This window comes from Lacerta agilis, chromosome Z (assembly GCF_009819535.1).
Source record: "Lacerta agilis isolate rLacAgi1 chromosome Z, rLacAgi1.pri, whole genome shotgun sequence".
Lineage (NCBI taxonomy): Eukaryota > Metazoa > Chordata > Lepidosauria > Squamata > Lacertidae > Lacerta > Lacerta agilis.
Window position 1 is genome coordinate 7,600,294 of NC_046331.1, and position 21,241 is coordinate 7,621,534.

The window sequence follows — 21,241 nt, forward strand, 5'->3', positions numbered from 1 at the left end:
CTCATGACATGCAAAGCAAGATATGTCAGGCCTTTATTTGTTATAATTGTGATGATTATGGCGTACAGCTGATGAGAACCCCAAAGTTGAGATTGTGAATTTGGGGTTCTCATCAGCTGTACGCCATAATCATCACAATTATAACAAATAAAGGCTTGACATACCTCGCTTTGCATGTCATGAGTGTATCTCATATATTAGTTTCACCTTTTAAGTTGAATTACTGAAAGAAATTAACCTTTCCACAATATTCTAATTTTTTGAGTTTCACCTGTAGTGGTTGTGAGTAGAAACACTGTTGCAGTACAACGGTACCTCGTGTTAAGAACTTAATTTGTTCTGGAGGTCCGTTCTTAACCTGAAACTGTTCTTAACCTGAGGTACCACTTTAGCTAATGGGGCCTCCCGCTGCTGCCGCGCGATTTCTGTTCTCATCCTGAAGCAAGGTCCTTAACCCGAGGTACTATTTCTGGGTTACTGGAGTCTGTAACCTGAAGCGTCTGTAACCCGAGGTACCATGGTAATGGTTTGGGATAATTGCCTCCTATTTAAATGGTGGCGGCTTCCTCTTTTATAAAATGGTTGAGAATAGCTTTGAATTTGGAAGATGCTCTTTTTAAAGGGAAGAATGTTGTAGATAGCACTGTCATCACTCGTGACTGCATGTTAAGAAACACCTTTGACTCAATTTATAATTAGATTCCCCCCCCAAAGGCTATGGTGTTAGCGGTGCTCACCACCTGTGTGATATTAAAAATCTAATTATAAATTGAGCCAAATGGGTTTCTTAACATGCAGGCATGAGTAGATAGCAGCAGGATGCTGAAATAAGGTTGGGGCAATTTAAAAACAAACAAAACCAGCTTTCTCTAGCAAAATTTGGTATTTCCCTCTGGTTTCCCTTGCAGTTTTCCTGCTTCTGAATAACTCCACTTAACTGCACTTGTAGCAGCACCTAGTGACAATATAATGCATTAGTTCATAGAGATTAAAAGGGGGAATGCCTTCAAAAACAGCTCATATTTTACTTGCTCTTTCTGACAAGAAAAACCTCTCTAGCACAGTGGAATGGGAGGCACTGTGGTTAAGATCCGAAGATTCCCCTATGTGAGATCCTTGTAATGGAGGGGGCTGATTGTATGAGAGGAAGATTCATTTCCATTAACATATGGGTCCCTTTTGATCCAGTCCATTATTTTTAACACAAACCAGAAAGTAGAGGGGAGAGCTGAGCAACCATACAAGGTAGTCTCCTAAGGAACTTTCCAGGGAAGAGGCAAAACTGTGGAAAGACTCATTTGCAACCATGTGGATCTGAACACATTGGCTTCAAAAACAGACATTGGTTACAGATGAAGGAAACAAACCCATTTGAGGGAGGAAGGCAGCCTCTTCCCACATTTCTTTTCAACTTCCTCCCCCAAACCAGCCTTCCCAGCTGTCTCAAGGTACAGAAATCATAGAGAAATGTATCCCATGCAGAGTCCACAGTGACATTTCACTCCAAGGGTGGACTCCTGGGTCACCCTTCAGACGTTGTTGAGTGCTGGTCCCACTCACAAGTAGACCCACTGAAATGGATGGGCACAGCTTAGGCTCATTAACTTCAATGGGCTTACAATGAGTAGAGCTTGGTTGGAGCTCATCGTCCTAGCCAGAATGAGCAATTTCCTTGGATGATGGGCGTTTGGGATTCAACATCAGTAAGGCATATTGGCCTACTTTTATTTTAGTCCATGATACTGAATGAAGCAAAGATGCACGGATTCTTCTGCAGCTTTCATGACCGCATTGCTCACTTTCCTGGAGCTGCCCAATATCATGAAAATTGCAGTAACAAGTTTTATCCACAGGTTGTCCATCCCTTTGTCACATGACTGATCATATACCCTAGGACAGTGTTTCCCAACCTTGTGCCTCCAGATGTTTTCCGACTACAATTCCCACCATCCCTGACCACTGGTCTTGCTAGCTAGGGATGATGGGAGTTGTAGTCCAAAAACAGCTGGAGGCACAAGGTTGGGAAACACTGCCCTAGGACAGTGAGAGGAAAGTGACATTCACCCTACTTGAAAAATGCCATTTGTTTAAACCCAGGGCTTAGCCACACTTCCTCTTGCTCTGCTGCTTTCCCTTGGGGAAAGCACTTTTTAGCCCAATCTGAGAAAGCAGGGTTGTTGTTTTTATTAAGATTGCCCTTTGTCCTGGTCTATCTTTAAAAGCAGGTTTTCCCTGGGAAAGAAGTGGGACAATGGGAAACCGGCTCGGAAAGTGTGGGTAAAGCAGAAATTCACTCAGACCCATCCTTTCTAGGCATGGCACAAGCAGAAGTGTGAATGAGCCCTTGCCCTAAGGACAGGGAAACCACACATTCTATGCTAACCTGGATAAGAAAGCCCTGACAACAGTTTTTAAGTAGCGGGGAGATTTAGAGCAGAAATGTGGCAAGACGGGAGAAATAGGGAGGGACCCAGTTCAAACTCCCCTTTCCTTCGAGTTGTAACATTTCAGGGAACACAGAGAAAGAGTTAAATATCCACTTTCTCCAGCTGCTTCTCTGTTTGAAATACAGCCCCACCCTGCAGAAGTGGCTTTGCTCTTTACAGGTATGCAACAATGTCAATGGGGGGCAGCCATCACATCTTAAAGGAAAACAACTCCTGTCAGTCCTGACCACTGGCCATGCTGGCTGGGGCTGATGGGAGTCTGCAACATATCTAGGCCATCATGTTGACTACTACTCCCCTGTGCTCAATAACATGTGATGTGCAGCTTAGCATATGTATTTAAATGTGCATTTGCATTTAACATTTAACTCCTGCGAGTGTTTTTTTTTAAAAAATGCAAATAATGTCAAGGTTTGGTTTGAAAATCCACCAGGATCACAGCAGAAAGAAATTCCACTCCTGCTGTGGTCCTGCTGATAGCCCCTTCTCCAAAGGTGCTAATGGCAGGGCAAGTGGAGTCTCCTCCCAGTAAGGAGGCTGTAGCAAGGGAGGCAAGGGGTTAAACAAAGGCACATTTTAATGTCCTATGTAGTTCAGCCCTGAGAGGATTTTGCCCCCATTTTCCTCCCCCCCAGAGTTATTTCAGACATTAAGGGGGACAAAACCTGGATTTGCTCCCAAAGTGTTAAACCCTGGCAAGGAGACACAGGCAATGCCAGCTGCACAATTGTGCCTGTATGATGCAATGAAGCACATGATATTTTTAAGGTGCGGAAAGAGCATGTTGCCTCATTCGGTCCTGGTTCAGTCCCTGCCATCTCCAGGTAGGACTGGGAGAGAAACTTCCCTGCCGCCTGAAACACCAGAGAGCTGCTTCTAGTCAGTGTCACAATGCTGGTCTAAATGTACTTGTATATGACAGCTTCTTGTCTTGCTTGTAATGGGGGTCACTTTTTCCCTGCAAGTCTCTTTCCTTATCACTGTCTCTCTCCTCTGCTCACTCTCAAAGCATAGAATGGCGCCTTCTTCAGGTTGGGCTGGGTCTTTCAGCTTTGTTATGTGCAGGGTGTTTTATTTGTGTGTGTTTTTTTGAGTAACAATGTTTTAGCTTTTCATGAAAGTGCTCAAGCACACACACACACACACACACACACACACGCACAAGCACCTGATGCACAGAAACACATACACACAGACAGACAAAAAGAGCAGAAATCTCATCCCTGAGAATCAGAATTAGGGTTTTCCCTTGGGGCTTTCTTGTTTTATCCCCACAACCACCACAAAAAAGGACAATAATCACAAGTCTCTTCAATTGTCTTCAACACCCAACAATGTGCCACGAAGAGCAACCAGAGCTTCTGTAACCAAGTTAAGACTTAGATGTGTAGAGCAGTAGGGTCCTGCTTTTGGCAGAAGAACATTTGCCCCTGTTGCTAGATGCTTGTTGAAATCTCTCTAGTATCCCTGCACCCCCCCCACCCCACCCCACAAGATTTGTAAAAAGCACACACAGAATTTTGTACTTGACCACCTTCCAATCTATGTGGAAATATTGACTCAGCACTGGTCAAATGCTTGAAGCCTTCCAAACCCTCCTTGTGGGTCACCCTGCTCCACCACATGCATCCTTCCTGATGCATCGGGAGCAAGAGATTGCATCTTCACCATGAGAGATTCCTAAGATCAGGCACTTAGTAGTGAAGAATTGGCGCCTTCGATATGAAACAACAGTGGAGCTGGAATGACAATAGGACTAGTTCTCTACAGTGGAGGACTCTTGGTTTTGTTTGTTTGTTTGTTTGTTTGTTTGTTTCTTCTTCTTTTACTGTACAATTTACAAAAAAAAATGCACACAATGAAAAGTTAGTTTATCTAACAGCTCAATATAAAACCAAATGACACATTTTCATTTGCCAGACCCCACCCTTCTCTCTCTCTCTCTCTCTCTCTCTCTCTCTCTCTCTCTCTCTCTCGTGCTTTGATTGTAAACAAGACAAAATTATGAAAAGGGGCATATCACATCCAAAACAGAGGAACTGATTTTTAAGTTGCCAGCAGCACAGGAGCAGCAGCAGCAGCAGGCTAGGAGCCACTCTTGCCTGCCAAGCAGCTCTCCTCTCCCAAGTGAAGGGGATGCTTTCCAAAAAGTCAATGGGAAGTCAAACCAATCAAAGTAGTCGCAGACGGCAGCATGGCGGCTTCTGTCAGCTGAAAGGCCCCATTACTGGCTCCCTCGAAAAGGTTTCGCCTTGCCAAATGTCGGGTCCAATGCCGTCATGGGTGATTTTTGCCTCTTAAAGTGTGGACAAGAGAAATGATAGGTTCTTTTTGTAACTGTGACTGTCCATTCCTTCCCCTCTTACTATCCAAAACTGCACAATGCTCCAGTCCCAGAAAGTTCAACAGTTTTTGGTTTTCTCTCCGGGTCTTTTGCTCATCTTAACAGTTTTATTGTTGAGAAAGGAGAGGGTGATGTTAACTGCAATGCAGCAAGAGAGGAGCAAGATCTCCCTTGCCCTGTCCTTCCAAAGAACAGCAGTTCCTACTGATCCAGGGCCTTCTAAAGGACAGACAGGTTTCAGAATGAGAGAGAGGCGTCGTCTCTTGACAGCATTGTGCGCATGCACAGAGACAAGTCTTCATTGGGGGGGGGGATCCCATGAGGAGGCACTTCTTCCCTCCTCTTTATCCCTCCAGCCATGAAGCTGTGGGGCTGAACATATGTGTGCACACATAAACACAGAGCTTTATGGATAATATTAATCAGTTTTGTGTGCAAGAACAACTCCGGCTTTCCCCCCCTGCTAGCACCAGTCATCTTCATCTCGTTCATGGTAATAGCTACGTGCTCTGGTGCTGGTCCCAGGGCCGGCACTGAGGCCCAATGTATAATGGTATCCATTGGGGACTCTACGGATTTGGTGGGACTGGGATGTCAGGGAGGAGACGTAAGAAGTCCGGGATGACCGTCCTGAATTGGTGGCCACAGCCTCCTCAAAAGTGAGTGTGTCCTCAGGCACAGCATGGTATGGGCTGTCACTGTCTTCCCGGTGCCCCAGGTAAGGGTCTGAGCCAATCCGGGCCATTAGGGGCTGCGAGGGGCCCTGGGAGTCACCATGCAGCAAAGCGTTGTGCTCAGAGAGACCCCGGCTCAAGCGTCCCGGGGAGAAAGTTGGCAGGCCAGTCTGGAAACTGGAGAAGTGCACAGGCGACGAGTTGGCAGTCTTGTACGTGATGCTGGGGCGCGGGGTCAGTGGGGTCTGTGGCAGTTGCCTCCGGCCACGGGACGGGGTGCTTGCACCCGAAGTTGACAGCAAGGGGCTCTCATTAACTGAACCACTGCCCTACATGAAAATTGGAACAAAGCAAATGAACAAAAAAGGAAAGGAAAAAAAAGAACAACGAAGGGGAGGGGGGACGCAAGACAAACGCAGAGGTGTATGGCAGGGTAGGTGATATTAGGGGACCAAGAAACAGAAGATCAAGTGACATGGTAGGAAGGGTGGGGGGGAATATGTTACAAGATGAAAGAAAATGGAAAGAGAGAGTTTAGACGTGCAGTCGGGGAACGACTGTGTTAAGGAGCAATCTGGAACAGAGGTATAGACCCAGGAAATCAAAAGGGCTGGAGAAGGAAAGGATTCCAAATGGGGGGGGGGAACATCCAGTGGGTTAGTGTGACAACGTAGGAGAGCAGACAGTTCTGGGGCAAATGGGAATGGCAAGGTGACCAACAAAATCCTCCCACATGCCTCAAAAGCCCAGTAGATTTGCTTCACGACCAAAAGCATCACTGAACATTATGGGGCTTGTTTGCTCAGCCTTCTCAAATTTAACTCATGAACCACCTTTCAGATAAATTTCAATGTGATTCACAATACAAGGCACAATACAAGGAAACACTCAAGACATAAACGCAATTCCATGCCTCTCCACAATCCAGCTGGAAAAAAACTTGTCAAAACTAAAACACCTTCCTGCAATCAGCAGGGCTGAACTACTGATGGGCAGAGCCATAGCTTTAAATGGGCAGAGCCACCTTTCTTTCTGCCACCCTTTCTCCCTCTTTCTCCCTGCCCAGTCGGCTGCTGGTTGGGGGCAGATTGCTCTTGCTAGAGGTTTTAATTGCTCACTTGCAAGGACCTCAACCACGCCCTTTTATTGCTCCATCATTTTTTGCTTCCCCCACATTTTTTATTTTAATTTTTTTTTGTGGGGAGGGGGTAAATTACAACCCTCTTTCTTCCACCACAAAGGAGTTGCTTAAACTGAACCATAAATGTACAAGCAAACACGAGAGCAACAGTGATTCAACCATTACCTGCTGCCCAACCAGCCTTCTCCTCTCCCTTCAGGATGACTCCAACTACGTGAAGTTAAGACAAATGCCCAAAATTTGTACATGAGCTTCTGAAGCTCTGACAAAGGCCAAGGCATCTGTTGCTCAGCCATCTGTAGAAGTCACCCACCACCTTCTTCCCACCCTCCTCCTGGCTCCTCACCTGTTTCTGTGTTCCATGCTCTTGCCCTCCATTGGGCGATGTTGGCTGACTGCGCTCTGATAATTTGGGCTGTGAGTGGTCTCTGCTCCCATATCGGTCGCAGGAGTAAAAGCGCTGCTTTTCAGAGGATGAAGAGGAGTGAAGTTTCCGCTCCTGGGACCGGCCCCTCTCCTGCTTTTTGGTTTTGGATGTTGCCTCACCTACTCATCAAACAAAAAGGAACCCCAGTGGTGTCAGAGGCCCATCTGATAACATCTTGCTTTCCATAGAAACATGGGAACATACCTTAAATGTGGGCCTGACTGAGTACTGTCTGCCCTGACTGGCAGCAGTTCTCCAGCAGGGTTTTATAGTGGGGTCTCTGTAAACCCTGCCTGGAGATGCCATGGTTTGTACCTTCTGCAAAGCAGATGCCCTAACATTGAGCTTTCCCTAAATAAAAAGTGGCTGTCAGGCAGCTTTCTTAAGGGAATTCCATAAATGGGGCACCACCACCAAGAAAGCCCTGGCCATGACCCGAACTAAACTGAGATGACACAGAAATAACCAGGATGCCCAGTGTGTATGGTATATCCCTTGCTTACATAATTTTGCAGGAGGTGGAGTAGGTACAGAATCTGGGCTCTTGTACGTGTGACAGTGTACTAGCCCTGACAATAATCATAAGAACATCACCTGACAGCAGCCATCCTATCAGAGTATAGCAGAGGGAGGGAGAGAAGGGAAGGGAAGCAGAGCTACTCCATTGGCTCAGCTGAGAGATCAGGAATTGCATCCAATGTTAGTTCTACTCAGAGGAGACCCACTGAAAATAATGCAATTGACTAACAGGTGTACTAATTTCAATGGATCTATGCTGAGGAGGACAAACATTGGATTCAACACCAGCAACTTTTCACTCCTTCTCCACTTCAACTATTTCATACCAGCTGGCCACTGGAAGAACTTGCAACCTATCATTGGCGGAGGAAGATGAGTGAGGGGAAAGCGCACCACCCCCGGCAGCACGATCCTGGTGGGGTGCCATCGTGGCTGTCCCCCGCCCGCACTGGGCGCCATGCCCCCGCAGGTGGTGTGCCATGCCTCCGGGACATGCGCCATCCTCGCCACTGCAGCCTATAAACCTGTACCTGAGTTGTCTTATTTCCTCCTCCCTCCCAGTCCATTTTCTTTTTATATCCCGCCTTTATAAAATATGGTTGCTGTTGTTGTACTTGTAGTCATTGTTGTTATATTATTATTATTATTATTATTATTATTATTATTATTACTTCATCTGAAAACCCTGGGGAAGTTCACAACAGAAAAAATGTGAAATGAGGATGCAAAATACAAAAACAAACCATTAACCATCCCCTCACAAACACAGTTAAAAAGCCATAGAATGTTAATCACGCAAACACCTGGTTGAAGAGAAACATTTTCCCCTGGTGCCTAAAGATAGGTAACAAAGGCCGTGTGTTCAGTCTGTCTTGTTTTGTAGTGAAATGTAAGCAACCCCCCCCCCCATTTTTTTAGGTACTGAAAAGTGGGCGAAAAGAAACCACACTTCAAACAGATAGATAAACAAAGCTTAGAACTCCCCGTCCCCTCTGTGTACGACACTCACCTGCAGCCTCACCATCAGCCAGGTGGTTGGGTGGTTTGTCGATAGACTTCTGTTTCCTCTCTTTCCGCCTGTGGCAGCGGTGGTGGTGATGGTGGTGGGTGTGCTCCACTGGCCGGGAATGTTCGTAGAGGTGTGTGGCATGGGGACGCTGTGGGTTCAGTGTGGAGATGGAACGCTTCATGGGGCTTGTGTCTGGGATGGGCTGTGGACAAAGGCAAGGTGAGGAAGGGGGAAAAAGAGAGCGCAATGTAGCTGTTGGTTCAGTGTGTAGCCTCCCTCCTCCACAGTGCAGCACTCTCTTTCCATCCCTTAAAGGCAACAGCAGGGCAGCACATCGTTACCCTATCAAATTCACTTTTCACAAGATACGGCAGCTGCCACCAGCTTAAATGTCTTTTTAAAAGTACTGCGCAGATTCATGGAGGACAAGAAGGCTATGTTCGACCTCCACTGTTGGAGTCAGTATGCCTCTGAATATCACTTGCTGAAAAATCACATGTGGGGAGAAAGTGCTGTTGCACTTAGGCTCCACTTGTGGGCTTCCCACAATGGACATCTGGTCGGCTGCTGAAAGAAGAGAATGCTGGACTACAGGTAAATGGGCCATTGACCTCATCAAGAGAGGCTTTTCTTCTCATTTACTAGCTCTTTCAGGGAAGGGATGGAGAGACTCCCCCCCCCCCCGTATCACAGTGAGGAAGAGATCTGTGGCCCTCCATATGTTGCTGGACTAGATGAATTACAAATAATTTGGTCTGATTTGAGTTGGAGCCCAACAACATATGGAAGGCCACAGGTGTTCACCATCCTTTTTCAAAGCCAGCACTCCATGGGTATACTCTCATTCTGAGTCTCTCACAGCAGCTGTGTAAGGAGGGTCTGCCCAGGCCAAGACAAGAGCACCAAGCTGCAGTCTAATGTATTTTTACTTGCAAAGGAAACCCACCACATTCAATTCTTAATGTCAAAGGGGTGGGGGCATGGGATGGTGGGGAGGTCTTGCTCCCTTATTCCTGATGTGTGGGGGTTTTCTCTGCAGTTATTCAGTGGGACAGAGAATGCACTCTACTTCTCAGGGGCAACTTAATCTGCTCCTAGGGCCCTTCCAGGTATACTCTTTATGAAACTAGAACTCTGGTGTTTTTTTCTGCCCCCCCCCCCGCACTCTTCCACATGCCATCATTATAATTCCTTTGCTATTCCAGAATATTGCAGTGATCAAACCACTTTTTCTTCTATCACAAAAATAAATAATGAATGAATGAATGAATGAAATATTTTGTGAAAGAACTGAAATGTTTCTGTAAATGATACCACCTCCCACCACACAAACTTTTCTTTTTGACAACCATCGCTCTGAGGAATTGTGGGAAATTTAAACAGCAGCTAGATGCAACCTAGCTTGGAGCATGATCAGCACAATCAGGGGGCCCTTTAAATCTGGAGCTGGCTCTGCATGTGCATGCAGAACACACTTCATTATGATGGAAGATTGCCATCCCAAGGGGGGGGGAGCTAAAAGTAAGGGTTAACAGCCTGGGGTGCAAATGCAGACCTCTAAGCCTTTCTATCTGGCCCCTGTGATGCTCCCCAGGCCACACACCCTCACTCCTCCTGCTTCATACTCTCCTTGAGTGTGTTTTCCTGGCTGGAATGTGTATTTTAACTCCCACAATACTGCTTGCTTGGGGACAGAGGATGGAAAGAGCTGTGTGTAAAAACTCACCTATTGTATAAAGGAAGAATTCCCATTTATTGCTTGCCCTGAATTTTGCCTCTGGTCCCACACACCACTTGCATGTGGCCCCTGGGAGGTTGCCCCAAAGGAAAAAAAAACCTTCCCCACCCTTCATTGAACAGACTTTAGAGAGGATACGACTTTTAAGTTCAAGCAAGCTACATACTGCCAGGTAACGCCCCGGTGACCGCACTTTGCCTCTCTGCAAGAAATTCGGACAGAAAATATATTGGAAGCAGCCCCCACCAGCACAGCCATTGTCAGACATCACAGCAGGTGCGTGTAGCAGACGAGATGATGGAGAGGTGGGGGAGAAAGGGCGGGGACGAGGGGGCAACCAGAGAGGGGAGACAAACAGGTAAAGGGAAGGGGGGAATGAATAAGAGACAAGAGACAGAAATGGGTGTTAGTCAAGCGTTATCCATGGAACTTGGTGAGGAGTCAAGATTGGTGACTGGTTATTCAAATGGAACTTCCAATGGAAGAAAGTGAGGTTAGATCTCCTCAGACTTCTCTGATGCAGGGTTGTGGATACCCATGGCCATTCTAAGTGTTGATGGAACTACAGTTTACACACTCCAACTCAACCAGCACGGGACATGGTCTATAAATTGACATCCAACAGAGTGGCCCTTCTAGATGTTGGAGGGCTACACAGTATTTCCCATCACCCTACCTTTTCAAGCATGGAGCTGATGGGGGGCTGGAGTCCAGCAATGTCTGGAGAGCCATAGATTCCCATCCCTTCCCACCCAACTCGTGCAGAATATTAACAGAAGAAAAGTTTCTGAAACTCAGGTCTTAGGGCCAGGGGACAGCAATGTTGGTCACTTGCTAAGGTGCACCACAATGCACTGGGACGCACTGCTTAGTAAAGTCCCAGGAAAATGCTCAGTTGCAGAAGCTCCCCCTGCTCCTTCACATCACTGGTTTCCTATTTGGCTCAATCTGGGGGTGGTGGTGGGAAGGAGGTGGAGTACCAGCAGCTGCTCTTTAATCCCTTTTCTGCTCACTCTCTCCCATTATACATACAGCCCTCCAAACCTTACAGAGCTACAACTGGTCCTTCTTGCTGGGGTTGATGAGAGCTGGAGTCCACCAACACGGGACAGACTATAAGCTCCTCACCCATGCTCTAGCAACATGTAGGAAGGGAGAACAAGAATAAGGAAATCATGGCTTTGAGCATGAGATGGAGACCTCTTAAAATTTCTACCCTATGCACGGACACACAACCCGGGGGATGAGAAACAGCATAATGTTGTCTTGTTCCTTTGGAGAACACATGCATATGAGGTCAGAATGATGAGCTTTCCTCATTTTTAAGTGAGGAAATGCAAGTTTCAACGACATGTCTAATTCTAGCTGAAGGAACCCAGGGCAGTGACATCCTGTTGTCTAGGCTGGGAAGTGAAGTGGTACAAGAGCAGCTGGAGAATGATCACCAGCCATGTGTCAATGATGGAATGGTGTGTGAAATGAAAGACTAGACAATGCTCAGTCACACAGGTGATGATTGAGGCTGCATTATCTAAGCACAAGAGAAGGATTTAAAAAAAAAAATCTCCTGCAGATGAAATGTTTCTGGTGCTCTTGTTAAGGCAGATGATCCTTAGTAAGTAATTCAATTTGGGAAATGCAACTGAAATCAGGAGGGGGGAAAAAATCCTTCCAGCAGCACCTTAGAGACCAACTAAGTTTGTTCTTGGTATGAGATTCCGTGTGCATGCACACTTCTTCAGATTCGTGTCATGCCTCGCATTACCACTTAACCAATACTGAGAGCTCATCCATATTTCAGTCTGAGCATGCTTTCTAGGAACAGGTCTGTGACTTCTAGGTCCGTGTTTGAGCAGGAGGGTTTTGTTTTTTGTCCCATTGCTGAATTGGAAAATACAGCAACTAGGTTTACATGAATTGGTGTTTGTTATGATTCAGCAGTAACCTGTGAGTTTTCCTGGGGAAAGTTGGTGGGACAAAAACAAAGCCCTGCTTAGTCACGGACTTAGATAATGTGGCACAGATGAAGGTGTGGATGAGCCCTGAGTTACTGTAAGGGGATCCAACATGCAGTGGACTATGTACCCACCACTTCTAGCTAGCTGGAAAACTCTACCTTACTTACTGAACCTAATTATGCCACAGGATTCATGTGAATTCCATATGTATAGTTTTATATTGGGGTTGGGAGCATGTCTGCATTGCAATTTCAAAACAGTTTGAGGATGCCTTCAGCCATTGAATCTTCTTCTACAAAAACCATGAGAATGTGTAGTTCCAGGAAGTTACTGGGAATTCATGTTGGAAGAATGTCCCAGCCCCTTCCTGGAACTCATTGGCGGGGTGACTAAACAGGTTTGGAAACTGGTTTAGGTTTGTAAGTGTAGCTATATCTTAACTGTGGAAAAAGAGAAACTTGGCAAAAGAGGAGTGCTCTGTAGGCAGGCAGGCTCAGGGAAAATGTTGTGGTATGATTCCGTTTCTACTGAACAAAGCTGAGTCTGTAGAATGCCAGGGTTTTTGGTGATAGATATATGAAAATTTATGGATCCCTATATTAGATGCATACTTACATACACAAAACCAGCAAACAAAGTTGCCTAGTAAGTAGGATCTGGAGCCTGTTGCTTTTCTCTTGACTGCGGATGGATCTCAAAGAAGCTCTCTGTTATGGGGAAATGCTTGCTCCATATCACACCACAATTATTTATGTGATCGGTAAATGCACAATCAAATTGCCCACTGCAGCACTCACATTGTTAAACCTCCCAAAGGTCTTCCAGGTGACAAGACAAACAGACAGAAAGAAGGCGTTAAATCGCTGACTTACTGTAAGTCTTCCATTGCCAGTTAAGCCTCCTGCGCTCACCTGAGTTTCTGCTGCCAGGCGGGGCATGGAGGCAGCTCGCCCCTGGCTCTCCAGGCCAGGCTGGTGGTCACCATTGGCCATTGTTGAACTGATCTCTCGCATTTCTACTACCTGAGAGAAATAGGGGCAGAAGCACAGAAGTTAGCAGGGAGCTGGCAAACAAAGAAACAAATGTTCTCAGTAATCATGGTAAATGACTTGCTGTATCCTCAGAGGGAGAGGTGAGATATCAAGGGCCCCTCTGCTTGCTCAGCTGAGCTCAGTGGTGTTTGGTTCCTTGCCTACCTCCAAATATATTGGATATATCATCCAATGATGAAAGGTTGCTTCTTCTTTTTATACTCAAGACAATTCAATGGAGCTGTGGCTGGCGCCGTTGGGCTGTTGTGTGAGGAAGCTGTCTCCACAGCTCCCTTGCATGCCCCCCTCAAAACACGCACCCGGTGACACCCCCCCCACACACACACCCCATGCTACACCACTGATTCAGCAATGTAGTCCCAAGTGTAATGATACCAACTCCATTATACTGGCACACAGATAAAGCACAGGAGTGCTCCAGCCCCTCTGCCAGTTAATTTTTAATCTTCTTATGCAATGATATTGCATTATGTAATTTGGCAGTTCAATTTTCCTGTAAATCACTTTGGGGCACCTTTCACTTGTATAAAGCAATATAGCGCAATAAATTAAATTGCAATGGGGTGTTCCATGGAGTGTAATCAATGGAAAGTTGTTTTAGCATCTATATGGAATGTTTCTTTAGATTTCAAACTGAGATTGATTCAACAAAAATAAAATAAAATAAAATAAAATAATAAAATAAAATAAAATAAAATAAAATAAATAATGGAAGTTTCAGGCACACTGGATTCCACAGCTTCTTTGTAAGGAGGAACTGGCTAGTTTGGCTAGGGGCTGGTGATGTAATCAGGATAACGCATCAAGGCACATGCTGTGGGCATGTGTTGGAGTATCTTCCCTTTGGTCAGAAATTGTTTGCATTTTTTAAATTGCCTTTCCAAGCACTGGCTTCAGTACACAAGAATATGGGAAGGGGGAGAGGTCTTGTCCTTTGTCTTAGGGAGCAACGTTTCTTGGACCAGGCCTGCTGTTCTGTTCTGCCAGATGACAGCAGACTGGAAAGTACATTTCATTGGAGTAGCAGGGCTTTTGGGGATTAGCCCAGTGAAGGCCGCCTCCTGTACCAAACAGTACATTTAACCTTCACCTGTTTGCTTGTCTGCTCAATGGGAATTTCTTCTGAATGGCCACGCTCAAATGCTGGTGTCCTCGTTTCATAAAACACATCCTGTGTCCGCTGAGTTCCCCATGAAACAGACTCCTTGATTCCTCCTCCCTCTGGCGTTGGTCTGTCATGCAAGGGAGGGAGGGAGGGAAAGAGAGAGAGAGAGAGAGAGAGAGAGAGAGAGAGAGAGAGAGAGAGAGAGAGAGGAATTGCAAAGAATGCAATGCTGTATACCAAAATCTTGGTACATTGCCCCATCTCTGGTGGGACTTGTCCAAAAGCACAGAAATGGACCCAGGATTAGCTTTGCTCTCCTAACTCATAAGGTTGTAACAATGATCTGTCTTGTAAGAACCTTATAAACCACCTCCTTCTGGCAGCATGCATGAAGCTAGGGTAACATTGGAAAGATGCATAGGGCTTTTCTTGGCTAGAACTCCCTGGAACTTAGTTCTGGCACCTCTAAGGTGGGCGCCATTGCCATTCTAAGAGAATGAGGGACTTGTTCATGGCGAGTTCCAGTACCCCTGTAGATAAAGCAGGCTGGGGAAACCCTTCCTCGCAGGCAACAAACAAACTACAAAGTCAAGTAGTTAGCAGCCGCAGGTTAAGAAGGACCGCAGGTTAAGAAGGACCTAGTTATCACTGAGGTGGCAAACCTGTGCTCAAGCCATGCAACTTCAGACTGCAAGTGGGGACATACATGATGGAACGCTGCTTCATCTTGAAAAATGAAATCAATCTCAACACTTAGAAAACCAGCATTTCAGGGAGCAAGTTAGACAGAAAAGGAAATGAGGAAAGGTGTAACCCTCAATATGTTGTAGGACTCTTAATTCCTATCATTCTTGATCATTGACCACAGCCTATCCAGCCATGGGCTAAAAAAAATTGTGACGCTAGTTTTCTAAATGCAAGGAATTTTGGTGTGCAGAGACAAATTCCATCAGGTGAGCTCCTTCACCCCACCTACACTCTGAATAAGCACAGCTCCAGAGCCAGGGACGTAGCAAGGTAAATTGGTACCCGGGGGCAAAAAAAATTTGTCACCCCCCCCCCCCGAGGCATAGGAAGGTCAGGTGGTACCCGGTGTGAAAAATTTCTTGTCGCCACCCCCATTGATCCCCTCCTGCAAAAATGGTTTTACGTTATTTCATATTTTCTTACAAAGGAATGATAACAAGTAATAAAAAAAACAAACTTTCATTTATATCTCGCCCTCCCCGGCCGGTCGGGCTCAGGATGGCTAACATCAGATGCATAACATTGGTATAAAATCAAACAATAATTAAATTACCTCCTAAAAACATATCAAAATCAAATTAAAGTCTAATTAGATGGCTTTCCACAGGGTTAGGGTTGGGAACAGTAAGTGCTCCACTGAACTGAAATTTCAGCCCTCATGACATAGGAAAACAGCCAAGTAAACAGCTATTTTGGTGGAGGAGGGTCAAGATATTAACCGATATGCATGAAATTTCATATATATCTATATAATCCCTAGTATAGTAAGATAAGGCCTTTGGAGCAGGCATTTTCAAAACAATTTTTTTTAATGAACCACCCTAGTAGGGCAGTAATTGTTCCTTGATAATTTGTCACCCCCTCCATTATGGAACCTGGGGCGGACCGCCCCCTACACCCCCTTGCTACGCCCCTGTCCAGAGCCAGCTCTGCCAACTTCAGTGAGAATTTAGCCAGAAATAGTGAGAACTTTCTGGGTACTCACAAGGCACCTCCATTGTTGAGAGAAGCGGAGCTCTTTTGGCGCAGGAAAGCGTTGGGGAATACTGAAGGCTGGCTTTGTTCAAGCGCTGCTTTCAACGGGTGGAAAAGGGACACGGTTCCAGTCTGCAAGGTGGAAGGAAGGAAGGATTATCTGCTCCGGTAACAATTCATGCAGTGCTGCCACAGAGGTAGAGGTCGGCAGTTGTTCTTGACAGGGGTTCCTCCTTATCCCTGCTTGGCAAATCCCTCAGCAAACAAGCTGTACAAATCTTATCTGTTCCTTAGTAGGGAGCTGCAGCTTCAGGTGGGATACCTTTTTCACCCAGAGCACCAGTGGAGGGCGAGACCAGAGGCAAGAGCAAGAGCAACTATTGCAATTTTCTGATGTCTATGCTCTGGTAAAGGGACCCAGGTGGCACTGTGGGTTAAACCACAGAGCCTAGGGCTTGCTGATCAGAAGGTCAGCGGTTCGAATCCCTGCCACGGGGTGAGCTCCCGTTGCTCGGTCCCAGCTCCTGCCCACCTAGCAGTTCGAAAGCACGTCAAAGTGCAAGTAGATAAATAGGGACCGCTCCAGCGGGAAGGTAAACGGCGTTTCTGTGTGCTGCCCTGGTTTGCCAGAAGCGGCTTAGTCATGCTGGCCACATGACCCGGAAGCTGTCTGCGGACAAACGCCGGCTCCCTCGGCCTATAGAGCGAGATGAGCGCCGCAACCCCAGAGTCGGACACGACTGGACCTGATGGTCAGGGGTCCCTTTACCTTTACCTATGCTCTGGTAACCTCTAGGTTAGATGCGATTTGTTTTATGTTACCACAAGCCAATAACCATCAAGCCATGGTAAAACTAAGGCGCTTCTATTAGCTGATCGTACTGCCTCTACAGGTCAGTGAAGTTTGGCTCATTGTTTGTCTCCAGAGTGACATAATGGCAGAGAAGGGTGCAAAAGATCGTTTACCTGGCAAAGACCTCCAGGCGCTGGATGGGCGGGATCTCGAGTGTTCTTGTTCTGTTTGTAGAAGTCAAAGATCATCAGGGCTGCATAGACTTTCCCCACTGTCATGGCTTCAGCTGGACAAAGAACAAAAAATGAAAAACAAAATGAGAGGAAAAAAAGATGGTGTGAACAGAATTGATGATTAGCAAAAGGTGGAGGCAGTGAGAGGGGGAATGGAAATCTTAGATGCTGATGAGCTGGGGCGGGTGGGGAGCTATCCTAATTCTTTCTTTCCTTTTTTAAATATCATTTTTATTGTTTTTATATAAATACATTGAGAAAACTTTCACATTTATCTTTCCATTCATTTAACATTTTGGCCTTTTAGGGCTGCGACTTCCCTCAAACCCTCCACATGATTTTCTAATATCTGTTACTTTATACTATACTTCTTAACTCAATCATCGCTCTAATTCATCACATGCAGCTTAATCACTATAATTTCATATTTACAACGACATTTCCTCAATAATCTACAAAGCTTCTCACAATCCTAGTTATTTCTCAGACCAAACTCAGATGGCCTGGTACCTATTGTTTAAAATCAAAATGAGGCCACCACAAAATTATTCCTCCCATTTCCAATCTTGAATTTAGTTCTCCACATTTCTGTAGCAATCTGCATTTTCTATGTAGTGGTGGGGATCCTCATGAAAATCCACCAGCATTTTAGAGTATGATTTATCCAAATATACAGATTTTTGCAATCAATTTGCCCAAGTGTAATACATACTATACTAATGTAATGCTTTTCAAGCATGCCTTCCCCCAATATATGGATTTTTGTACCCATTGGCTGGGAAAGTGCATTGCAAAATTCAGAGATGTGTAGGAGAGACAATGTGGCGTAGTGGTTAGTGTCAGACTAGCTTGCCTCACAGAGTTGTTGTGAGGATAAGGTGGGGAGCAGGAGGTGCTATCTTGAACTCCTTGGAGGAAAGGTGGGATAGAGATGTAATAATAAATAAACACAGTCTTGGGGGGGGGGTTGGGAGGAGAAACATGTCCCCATCTCATTCCTGCCCCCCCCAAAGCACATGATTGTGTAGGGCTCCTGATCATCTGGATCTCCCCGAGTCAATTCAGAAGCACTGCAAAGTAACAGATTGACACCCTTGCACAGTCACCTATTTCCTACTCTCCATAACTTTCCATCTAGTATATAGCAATAAAGTACTGACAGCCAGGCCTGGGCCTAAGCCCTGTCCCTTTTCCTTGCTTTGTTGAAGTGTCCCCATAGCTTGCCTATCCCTGCTAAAACATTTCTCAGTGTAAACGTTAATCCTTATGCCGCCAATGTGGTACAAAGTGAAATATGGGACTTACGTTTATGAGGCGGTACTAGCAGATCCAAGGTCTTTGGGGAAAGATTGGGCCAAACTAGCGAGATCTCCTTCCTCAGCTCGATGTCACACTGGAGCTGCAGGACTCCTGCCACGCATGGGCCAAGTGATATAAAGGAAGAAAATGTTTCACTCACAGACCAGGCTCCATAGGAAGAGCCATGCTGGACCAGAGCAAAGGCTTATAAAGCAAAGTATGCCTTTTCTGCCCACCTAGCAGTTCAAAAGCACATCAAAAGTGCAAGTAGATAAATAGGTACTGCTCTGGCGGGAAGGTAAACGGCGTTTCCGTGCGCTGCTCTGGTTCACCAGAAGCGGCTTTGTCATGCCGGCCACATGACCCGGAAGCTGTACGCCGGCTCCCTCGGCCACTAACGAGAGATGAGCGCCGCGACCCCAAAGTCGGACATGACTACACCTAATGGTCAGGGGTCCCTTTACCTTTTACCTATGCCTTTTCTTGAAGTGATCAACTAGATGTCCCAATGGGAAGCCCACAGGAAGGACCACATGATTCCCAATATCTGACATTCAGATATGCCTCTGATACTAGAGGTAATATAGCCAGTTGTTATGACTAGCAGCCATTGATAAAACATATCCCCCATGAATTTGCATAAACGTCTTTTAAAGCCTTCTAGGTTGGTGGCCATCGTGAGATTTTGTGTGAACAAATCCTATAGCTTAACTATTATGTGAAGTACTTTCTTTTGCCTGCCCTGAATGTGCAAGTACCCAGCTTTCTTGGAAAGGCATTATTCCTACTCTGTGAGAAAGGTATTATTATGAGGAAGGGGATTATTCCTATGCTGCAGGAAGCTTGAAAAGGGAACAAGAGAGCATAGTAGAGAATAGCTCCTCTTCCATGGAGGAGGAGAAGACTGTGGGCAATTTCAACTCTCTTAGTTCTTCTCTGAAGAGAGAATCTCTTCCAGAATGCACCAAAGTACTGAATCAGATCACTGGTTGATTTAGCTCAGTCTGCACTGATTGGTAGCAGTTCTACAGGTTTCAGATGGGAGGTCTGTCCCTGAAGACATGGAGTATTGAACCAGGGACCTTCTACATACAAAGCAGATGTGCTACCACTGAGCTTAATGAAGCTAATGCAGGGCTATGGAACCTGTGATCCTCCAGATGTATCTTGACTCAAAAGTTCCAATGACCCTAGGCCAGCACGGCCAGTGATTCTGGGAAATATAGTCCAACAACATCTGGAGGTCCTGGTCTAGTAAAATGGAAATTTGCTCAGATATCTTGCTTTAAAATCTGAAATTTGCCCCATTTCCATACATCGATTTTGAAAATGTATGGGCCAAAGTCTCCATCCCCATTCCCCATTCATTCCTGTTCACACAATTATGATCTTTTAAGCCAGCTGCTGTTGTCTCACCTGATGCAAGTTTGATTTCCAGGGCAGTGCGGATCAAGGCCATCAGCGTAGATGTGAAGTGGACACTCAAGTCATCATTTGAGATTGGCATATTCATCCTTACCAAGCGCTGAGAGACAGACAGGCTTCTATCAATGCTGATCAACTTGTTTTCCCTCCCCAAACCTCATACTCACCCACCCCACTTTCTAGTACTCAGTTTCGTTCCTCCCCAGAGTAAGCTTGATTACCAAGAGCTGACATTCCACAATGCTAACTTTTCATATGCTGACGTAGGTAACAAGCCCAAGATGGGGAAAATAAATATCCACAATCTCCATAGGTTACAACATTCCAACATCAGGGGAGGGGTGTTTCCCCTTGACCCCAGAACTCTTATAAGAAGCTGCTGCAGGAAAAGGCACTGAGCAACATCATGGAAGGGGTGTTTCTAGGACTAAGGTGAAACTGTGAAGCTCCCTTGTTATTTTTGCTATGGGATGCAGCATGCTGGTTAAGTAATTTTGTTACATTTATAATATTGAAATATTCTTTTGTATATTATGTTTTTGTTTTGCTATGTTATTATGAAGTTGTTTTTTGTAATGTTTGTTTGAAATGCATCCCTGTTTATTGTAAGCTGCTTGGAGTATGATTTCTTTTTTGTGTGTGTGCAAAAGCAGCATACAAATTAAAATGAATGAATGAATGAATGCTGAGCTTCACTTATGTATTGGAAACTCTCAGCTATAACCTAAATCTGTCTTTCTATACCTTAAAACCATCACACCCTGCATTTCCCCCCATGGACAGAGTGACCAGCTCTTCTTTCTGTGTTTTAGTACTTCAAAAATGGCAGCATGGCAGCATTTAAAAAATAATAATCTCTGGCCTAAGAACGTAAAAAGAGTCCTGCAGGATCAGGCCAAAGACCCATCTTAGACCAGCTTTCTGCTTTCACAGTGGCCAGCCAGATGCCTCTGGGAAACCCATAAACAGGACTATTCCCTACTTGTGGTTTCCATCAACTGGTATCAAGAGACCTACTATCTCCAATAGTAGATGTAGAAAAAATAAGTATCATGGCTAGCAGCCATCAATAGTCTTATCATTTCTGCCAAACAGGGCACTTTTATGTAAGCTTTTATAGCCAATACCCCCAAACCCGAGTCCTGGGAATTGTAAATTACTGTATATTCTGGCGTATAAGACTACTTTTTAATCCAGGAAAATCTTCTCAAAAGTCAGGGGTCGTCTTATACACTGGGAGGAGAATCTGCGGTCGAGTATATCTCAAACTCTATGTTTTAACTGGAAAAGTTGGGGGGCCATCTTATACCCCCAGTCGTCTTATACGCCGGAAAATACGGTAGTATGGCGGCTTA

The 21,241-nt window shown here is 45.5% G+C and overlaps 1 protein-coding gene across 11 annotated transcripts in view; it reads right to left on the bottom strand.

Annotated features, from left to right (window-relative positions):
* Window positions 1-5,250: 5,250 nt before the first annotated feature.
* The window catches only part of CACNA1B (calcium voltage-gated channel subunit alpha1 B), a 307,712-nt gene continuing 291,721 nt past the window's right edge, over window positions 5,251-21,241 (bottom strand). For 8 of the 11 annotated variants that reach the window (XM_033137255.1, XM_033137254.1, XM_033137253.1 and 5 more), the window contains 9 exons: window positions 19,878-19,986; window positions 18,468-18,572; window positions 17,103-17,215; window positions 16,147-16,268; window positions 14,400-14,541; window positions 13,130-13,279; window positions 8,562-8,763; window positions 6,953-7,152; window positions 5,251-5,794 (listed from right to left, as the gene is read on the bottom strand). In XM_033137255.1, the coding sequence (XP_032993146.1) occupies window positions 5,255-5,794; window positions 6,953-7,152; window positions 8,562-8,763; window positions 13,130-13,279; window positions 14,400-14,541; window positions 16,147-16,268; window positions 17,103-17,215; window positions 18,468-18,572; window positions 19,878-19,986 (1,683 nt within the window). In that variant the 3' untranslated portion in view covers window positions 5,251-5,254. The remainder of the gene's footprint in view (window positions 5,795-6,952; window positions 7,153-8,561; window positions 8,764-13,129; window positions 13,280-14,399; window positions 14,542-16,146; window positions 16,269-17,102; window positions 17,216-18,467; window positions 18,573-19,877; window positions 19,987-21,241) is intronic. The other 3 variants (XM_033137256.1, XM_033137257.1, XM_033137252.1) reach the window with 1 other exon arrangement.